Consider the following 8387-nt stretch of genomic DNA (forward strand, 5'->3'; position numbering starts at 1 on the left):
CAACACAGGGACACTCAAAGTCAATATTAAATGAATCATTGTTTATTAACAGCAAGCTGGGGAGGTTAAAGTCCAACTTAAATGCATAAAGTACCGGTCTGAAGTGAGCTCCTCCAGGGCAGTCCTGTTAGTTCTCTTATTTACTGGTTGCAGACACATTACATAGGCATGGTTCATAGGGTTGGTTCTGGCATGTGTCTGGCTATCTTAACTTATAAAACATATTCTGGGTGTTCTGCCAGATGGTCCTAAGGAGGGGCTCATGTCGCCCACTCTCATATCTTTACCAGGCACAGGCAGGAACCAAGGATTATTTATGACACTAAGACAAGATTAACATTTTCAAGGCTGTCTCGCACAATATAACATTTTCCATTGTTGTTACTGATTCATGTTTTTACCATACTCCTTTAATATTTTATGAAAAGGATTCACTTTTCTGCTTTTACTCAATGATTGTTGTAAATTTGTTTGCTGTTTGTACCGGACTGCATCTCCACATGTATCTTATGTTGGATGTCTCTCTCTGTCTTTCTGAAAGTTTGGACAACTTTAAAGCAAGTCTGAGTGAGTCAGGCCCTAGATATGCAACAGATGTTTATTCAGCAATTAGTTTTGTTAAATTAAAATACTGTATTGAACAAAGTGCAATGAGGAGTATATAGTTGTATGTCTTATCTGACCAATAGCAGTACAGACTCTGCAGACAACACTACATACACATATTGTATCTAATTACAATATACACTGAGTGAACAAAACATTAAGAACACCTATTTCCATGACAGAATGACCAGGTGAATCCAGGTGAAAGCTATGATCCCTTAATGATGTCGCTTATTAAATCCACGTCAATCTGTGTAGATGAAGGTGAGGACACAGGTTAAATATGGATTGTTAAGCCTTGAGACAATTGAGACAAGGATTGTGTGTGTGTGCCATTCACAGGGTGAATGGGAAGGACAAAAGATTGAAGTGCCTTTGAACGGGGTAGGTGCCAGGCACACCGGTTTGTGACAAGAACTGAAATGCTGTTGGGTTTTTCAAGTTCAACAGTTTCCCGTGTGTGTCCACCACCTAAAGAACATCAATATTAGGAAGATGTTCCTAATGTTTGATATATTCTGTTTAAATTGTAACTGGGCAATGTCAGAATGGAATAGCCTCGGAAAATTAAGATAAAAAGGTTTATAAAACGATAACTAAAAGTTGCCATTTAAAACACATCTGAGATCAGTGTATTCCCCAGAATCCTATCCTTAACTATTAGAAGGTAAAATCCCAGACTGACTTCAGATCAGTATCACACCTAATACCCTAGCCACTCACATTGCTGGTTCCCTAGCCTGATAGATGTCATCAAAGTAGTTGTTAGAGTAGCGAAGCATCTGGACCACGGCAGTGAGCAGGAGGATGTCTGTGTGGATGTCCAGCTCAAGCTCACGACTGTAGTTCTTCACTGGCAGGACACAGGACTGGGACACACCCAGACACACACTCACCTCGCGGGTCTGAAACAAACACAAACACACACACACGTGCATGCATGTACGCACACACACACACACACACACACAGACACACACATGGTTATAGTTAAATAAACATGGTGTACTATGTGAAAATAGGGTTCCAGACTCAGCCATGCACTCACCATCCTCTCTATGTAGTGGCTGAGGTAGATGTTGGTCAGGTCATCTCTCACTAGAGGACAGGCCTCATCCACCTTGGTAAGCAGGACCAGCTGGGGAACACCTAGTGACACAACACACATGAACACACACATACACAGACATGTAAACCCACGCGCGCACTCACTTCCCTCCTTACCCAGCTTGTTGATCCCCTTGCGGATGGCGGCGAGCTTGTCCACCATCTTGGCAGAGAGCAGAGTGACCTTGCAGGCGTCCAGTACGTAGACCACACAGTGGATCGTGTCCTTCAGGCTGGGCGACTTACAGAACCCGACACCATCCGTCTGGACAGACATGGACGGGTTGAACTGGGGGAGAGAAACAGGACATCAGCCCACAAGATAAATATACTACTACTACTACTGCACTATCAACCACATGCTTTCCCTACCATGAGGCTGGTGCTACTTTAACTCGGAGGACAGGCTCATTGTAATGGCTGGAATGATTGGTATCAAACACATGAAATCCTCTTGTTGATACATTTCTATTCATTCTATCTTCCTCCAACAGCCTCCACTGCTACCATTTGCCAGTTTTACACACCTGGTACCTGTCTTGTACGTGGCCCTTCAGGATACTGTTGATGTCGTCTATATCCAGCCCTGCGCTGGGTCCTTCCTCCAGGCCCATGGTGTCACACAGGACCAGAGGGAGAGCCTTCCCACCCTGCTCTGCCTTGATGCTGTAGGTACGGAACTACAGAGAGAGAGATTTGGAATGTTAAGTCCAATACAATAGGGATGTTCAAGTCTTGTATAATTTCAGACAGTATTTTTGAAAGTAGTGCTCATGAGCCAAAATGGGAGACGGGGGGGACTGCGGGGGGTCTTGAATGGTTGGTGGCCTGGCGGTTGGGAGATTGGGCCATTGGCCGAGAGGTCGATGGTTCGGGTCCCCGATTCGGGAGATCTGTAGATGTGCCATTGGCCCTGGTTGCTCCTGTGGGTCGCTCTGGATGTTATCTGCTAGATAACTAAATGTAAATGTTGAGCGGCTTCACTGCAGGTAGATGGTATGTTTTAAAATTCAATTTAAAAAAAACATTATAATCATAAAGTTCTACCTGATGACATCATCAAAAAAAATACAATAAAACGTAAACAGCGGTTTTCAAACAACTATGAGATTTGTGGGGAGCAAGAAAACACCATCCCTCTGGCTAGAAACTCACTGCAGGTTTAGAAAAGTACCGTTTTCTTGACTTTTAATCCTCCCCCGTGATGTCACAGAGAAGTATTTTTTAAGACATTTCTTTTTATCTTTTTAAATCACAGATCATAGAAACATGCAATTTTCCCATAAGTAGACACTGACATGGTGCTGGAGATAATAAATATGAGGTGAAAAGTGGCAGAATTGTCCTTTAAGATCCCAGACTGCATCTTTAAGCCACAACCACACACACATTCATGCGGGCACACAAACAGTACCTGTGTGGTGAGGCTGGTGCCTGCGCTGCCGGTGTTAGCCTGCCCGGTAACATGTCCTTTGAAGACAGAGTTGATGGAGTTGAAGAAGCTGGACTTGCCAGCCCCGACCGGACCCACCAGCAGAACTCTGGCCTGGACCACAGACTTTACCTCAGGCTTATAGTTCTTGATATAGTCCATCAGGCGATCCTTGGTGCTGTTAATGATAGAGATGGATGGAGAAAGGAAGAGAGAGATGGGTGACAGACTTGATTGATTCATTGGAACAGCAGAAGTGGTACTAGGTGCATCACTAGTTGCATAGTATTATGATTTTTGTACTGCTTTTGAGATTTAACAGATAGGATACCTATATCCTTCCCAGTCAATTTTCCTCCAAGGAGTCTCCAGAAGGTCTCCACAGTCTGCCAGAAATTGAGACAAAAAACAACAACTGATTTAATCAATACACTACTTGCTTCAACAACCTCTCCCGCAATGTGAGCAAGACAAAGGAGATGATCGTGGACTACAGGAAAAGGAGGGCTGAACAGGCCCCCATTAACATCGACTGGGCTGTAGTGGAGCGGGTCGAGAGTTTCAAATTCATTGGTGTCCACATCACCAACAACTATCCTGGTCCAAACACACCAAGACAGTTGTGAAGAGGGCATGACAACACCTTTTCCTCCTCAGGAGACTGAAAAGATTTGGCATGGGTCCCCAGATCCTCAAGAAGTTATACAGCTGCACCATTGAGAGCATCCTGACTGGCTGCATCACCGCCTGGTATGGCAACTGCTCGGCATCCGACCGTAAGGCGCTACAGAGGGTAGTATGAATGGCCCAATACATCACTGGGGCCAAGCTTCCTGCCATCCAGGACCTATATAATAGGCGGTGTCAGAGGAAGGATCAAAAAATTGTCAAAGATGCCAGTCACCCATGTCATAGACTGTTCTCTCTGCTACCGCATGGCAAGCAGTACCGGAGCGCCAAGTCTAGGTCCAAAAGGCTCCATAACAGCTTCTACCCCCAAGCCATAAGACTGCTGAACAATTAATCAAATGGCCACCCGGACTATTCACTTTACCCCTACCTACATGTACAAAATACTTTGACTAACCTGTACCCCCAAACATTGACTCGGGAACAGGTACCCCCTGTATATAGCCTTGTTATTGTTATGTGTAATGTCTGCTTCCAACTCACACCCTCAAACACCTAGATCCCCTAAACGCAGCTCACTTTCCAGCTCACACCCTCAGACACCTAGATCCCCTGAACGCAGCTCACTCTCCAGATCCCAATCACCTGAATTCTAATCACCTGTTCACACACCTGTATGTCATTATCACATGTGACACACGTCCTTCAGATCTCTGGTTATCCCTGTGATTTACTCCTCCCATGTATGATAGTTTTTGCCTGCCTCACTATGATGCCTTTTGCCTATTCCCTGCCTGTACTTTAGCCTATTGGATTTCCTGTTATCTACCTATTGCCTGATCTCCCGGACTACGTTACTAGCCTTTTCCCTGCCTGTACTGTTGCCCCCTGTGTATGACCTTCTGCCTGCCCCTGGACCCAGCTACCTGCCTCCTCCTGTGGTCCTCTGAAATAAACACCTGCTGAGCCCTGCGCTTGAAACCATCTCTCTGTGTTCATTACATTATGTGTTGCTTTTTATTACATTTTTTAACTTTATTTAATAAATATTTTCTTAACTCTTTCTTGAACAGCACTGTTGGTTAAGGGCTCGTAAGTAAGCATTTCACTGTAAGGTCTACACCTGTTGTATTCGGCGCATGTGACAAATAACATTTGATTTGATTAGATTCACATTGCCTTCTGACTGGTTTTAATATTTTTGTGATATTGGTTACATGTATCCAATCGTTTCAGTAGTGCCTGGGGAGTAGTGGCTATAAATGACCACTCACCTTCCACTCTGTACACCTCACACTCTGTCAGCTGCAGGTCATTGCCATGCATCTCTTCCCCTTCAAAGGTGTAGCTGTTCCCTGCAACAATTTGAACTGTGGCGGTGTTATTATTAAGGAACCACAAGACACCAACATTAAGACCATAGGCTCCATTCGTGAAACCATACTGGCCATCGGTACTGGACACACGCAGTGGCTTTTCTCTCTGGTCAGTGATGCTGTAGAGAAAGGCCTTATCATCGTTGATGGCCTGGTTAGTCTGGGCGTAGTCCTTACTGATGTAACCTCCGAAAACAAATCCAGTCTTGTTGTAGGCCACAAGTACGGTGGGTCCCTGGCCATCACAGCGGCTGTGGAAGGCTGCTTTCATGTAGCCATGGACGCTGGCTTTGAGCAGAACAAAATATAACAGAAAAGTACTTTATTACCTTTTACTGAACCAATTGCTTTGTTCTGCCTGATAAAATGAATCTCATCAACAACAAAAAAAGAAAAAAGATTCCATTAAAATGAAGTCCATTGTTCCGACAAACCTTTGTAAAGCAGGTGGAGTCTGACATTACCGAACAGAGACAGCAGCTTCTTCTCCTGTTCTACTGACAGACTGGACTTCACAACACTCATGATGTCACCAAGGACCTGAGGTAGAAATACCAGCAATAAATAGTAACATAAACAAATGATCATACTGATGAACCTCACCTCACTGTATAGACACACACCGAGGAAAGAGCGAAAGGAACGTAAAGAGTAGACAAACTCATATTTTCATAGATGCTACCACACAAACATCTGTTAGAATTACTTATTTTGAAGCGCTTTCTTGAGATTGTTATGATGATGTAGGTGATCTCACCGTTCGTAACTGATGATCGTGTTAGAAATATAACTATTCTAATGCAGTGGGCTGCTGGGCTTCAATCATTCACAGCAAGTATAATCAACCACAAAATCCAGGTCGCGCAGTATAAAACAGAGACGTTTCAAGCTTTCCTTTTCTTAAAACCGAAACTTCGGCTGCTTTGAGTCACTCAACGTGACTTTCTTTTTGTTTGCAACACAGGAAAGGACCGCTAGTACGCTTGATAGAGCTCTGCTGACACGCCGGGTGGTCGGGGTTAGCTGTATTTTTTAGTAGCATCGATGTGCAGCCCGGAAGAGGGATGTCAGTCATGTCAGGAAGTCCAGGGCTTCTACAGTAGGATATAAGACTGGGAATTGCTCATGGCTTAGAAATAAAACATAATGGTATTTAATTGACAATGAGCTGTAATTCTATCTGAGGCTAGAGAAGCTTCCATGGTCACTTTAAAATGACCTGTAAAATTCTCAGGTGTGGATGGATGTGTGTGTGTGTGTGTGTGTGTGTGTGTAAGGAGAGAAAAGGCAGGTCAGAACAACTTAGGCGTTATTATATTTTTATTAATGTTGTCTACTTTTTCAATGTCATATTTTTTTAACAGCAATATCCACAAAACATATTAACAGTAAAGTCTTAACAGTAAAGTATTTAACTGTACGATATGAACAGTGTGCAAGAAAACATGAGTTATGGCACATCAGAGCGACCAGATACAAAAAAATAGATATTATATTTCCTTCATAATCTATAACTGATCATTCACAATTAATCAAGGCAAAAAGATCCGGTAACGCTTTACTTTACAGTCCTGTCCCAGCTGGAATGAACACATTGTGGTAGCAATGGGGACTTTCAACCTGGTACTAAATAGTCCTGGCTTGCAACGAAACACATGTTTTTACCATGTTATTTCTAAGCAAATACCAAGTTAAAGAGGACCGCAAAACAAAGCGTTACCAGAGATACATACTGTATATGCATACACAGGAGATAAAAAACACAATGATGAGTCCAGGTAAAACTGACCCGAGATCAGTGTCTAGGGACAGAAATTTGTTTTAGGGTTCTAGCGTTCTGCTCTGGGTAAGATCTAGGATCAGATTCCATTCTCCAAATCCTGACATAATCTTTAGGGGGAGAAAACTTTCAACTGACCTAGATCAGCCATAGTGAATGATGTGGGAATGGGAGCACCACAAGACTTCCATTCTAGAGCTTCGTGTCTTCTTTTAAGACTGTTCCCTCAAATACTCTCAAGTCTAGGGCTAGAATGTTGTCCCTGACCATGTGACCTGACCAGGTAAAACTCCTGGTCCTAACCAGCATACAACACAATACACCACAACAAGGCAAACCATCAATCAACCAATCAATCAAACAACCAATCAATCAAACAACCAATCAATCAAAATAACCGTCGTGGAATGAATGAATTAAGAAAGAACAATATTCTCCCTCAGATAATCACTTTTAAAAGACATTAGGAAACTGTGTGTGTGTGTCTGTGTGTCTGTGTGTGTGTGTGTGTGTGTGTGTGTGTGTGTGTGTGTGTGTGTGTGTGTGTGTGTGTGTGTGTGTGTGTGCCTCAAGCTGAATGAGGAAACAGACTAAATTCTGACAGAAGGGAAACATTTACGCAAAAATTGAACGTCCACAGAAAATATTCTGCAACAGGCTGACATTCAATTAAAGCACATTTTAGTTTTTTTGGTGGAAAAAGTTTAATGCACTTTGATTGAATTCTTGCCTAGGTTTTATCTTACAAACACTGTACAGTTCGATAATAATACTCGACTGACCTGCTTCCATTTAGAAAGAAACTTAATCCAAACCCAAAACAGCTACTCTCAAAACATATCACTTCTGCACATGGCTTAAAGAAGGTTTATACACTTTTGTTTTTATTTTCTCTAGTGTCTTTTACATTTTTTACAATCAAGTTTGGTTTGGGAGTAGAGGAATAGGACTGTGGAGGTGGGGACACGGGACACCACTTTGTAATTTGCTCCTGTTCCTCAATAGAACACACGATGAGCCAATAAGCAAAGCCCATGATGTGATGCTTGCTCTCATTGGCAGAACTAGTGATGTATCTAACCACTGATATAGTATCAGATATTTGTACACCCCCCCTTATGGTTCAAGTTAAGATTGGGGATGATAATCTGATCCTAGATCTGTGGTTAAGGTAAACTTTTGCCTCAAGTGTAAATTAAGGAGGGAATGGAAACCTACAGTATCTGCTAAGTGTATGGCAATAAATTGACAAAATATTGAAACGATAATCAATTAAAAAACATATATATATACTTCTGGGGTTAAAATAAAGAGTTGAACACAGTTAGCCTCAGTACTCACGATAGAAGTTTCATTAGGCTGCATTTACACAGGCAGCAAAATTCTGATCTTTTGCCCAATTATTGGAAAAAGAGCTGATCTGATTGGTCAAAAGACCAATTAGTGGACAAAGATC

At 42.6% G+C, this 8387-nt stretch overlaps 2 protein-coding genes across 2 annotated transcripts in view; both read right to left on the reverse strand.

Annotated features, from left to right (window-relative positions):
- Window positions 1–26: 26 nt before the first annotated feature.
- On the reverse strand, window positions 27–6176 carry LOC129859747 (interferon-induced protein 44-like). Its single transcript, XM_055929858.1, has 9 exons — window positions 5909–6176; window positions 5586–5691; window positions 5050–5439; window positions 3477–3531; window positions 3128–3323; window positions 2241–2393; window positions 1831–2002; window positions 1655–1755; window positions 27–1511 (listed from the first exon to the last, which is right to left on the reverse strand). Exons 2-9 carry the CDS (start codon window positions 5674–5676, stop codon window positions 1326–1328), a joined length of 1344 nt encoding a protein of 447 aa, XP_055785833.1. The 5' UTR covers window positions 5677–5691; window positions 5909–6176; the 3' UTR covers window positions 27–1325.
- A 277-nt stretch (window positions 6177–6453) lies between these two features.
- Window positions 6454–8387, reverse strand: part of LOC129859750 (guanine nucleotide-binding protein G(I)/G(S)/G(O) subunit gamma-7-like) — a 7333-nt gene continuing 5399 nt past the window's right edge. The window contains exon 2 of the mRNA XM_055929865.1: window positions 6454–8387. This exon is cut by the window's right edge and continues 1441 nt beyond it. The gene's annotated coding sequence lies outside the window, so the exon portion shown is untranslated.

Source organism: Salvelinus fontinalis, chromosome 7 (assembly GCF_029448725.1).
Source record: "Salvelinus fontinalis isolate EN_2023a chromosome 7, ASM2944872v1, whole genome shotgun sequence".
NCBI lineage: Eukaryota > Metazoa > Chordata > Actinopteri > Salmoniformes > Salmonidae > Salvelinus > Salvelinus fontinalis.

Coding starts and splice junctions, on each gene's coding strand:
- LOC129859747 (XM_055929858.1), bottom strand. CDS start 5,676: ATGAGTGTTGTGAAGTCCAGTCTGTCAGTAGAACAGGAGAAGAAGCTG. Junction 3,324..3,476: donor ATTGACTGGGAAGGATATAG/GTATCCTATCTG, acceptor TATCATTAACAG/CACCAAGGATCGCCTGATGG. Junction 1,756..1,830: donor CAAGGGGATCAACAAGCTGG/GTAAGGAGGGAA, acceptor TTGTGTCACTAG/GTGTTCCCCAGCTGGTCCTG.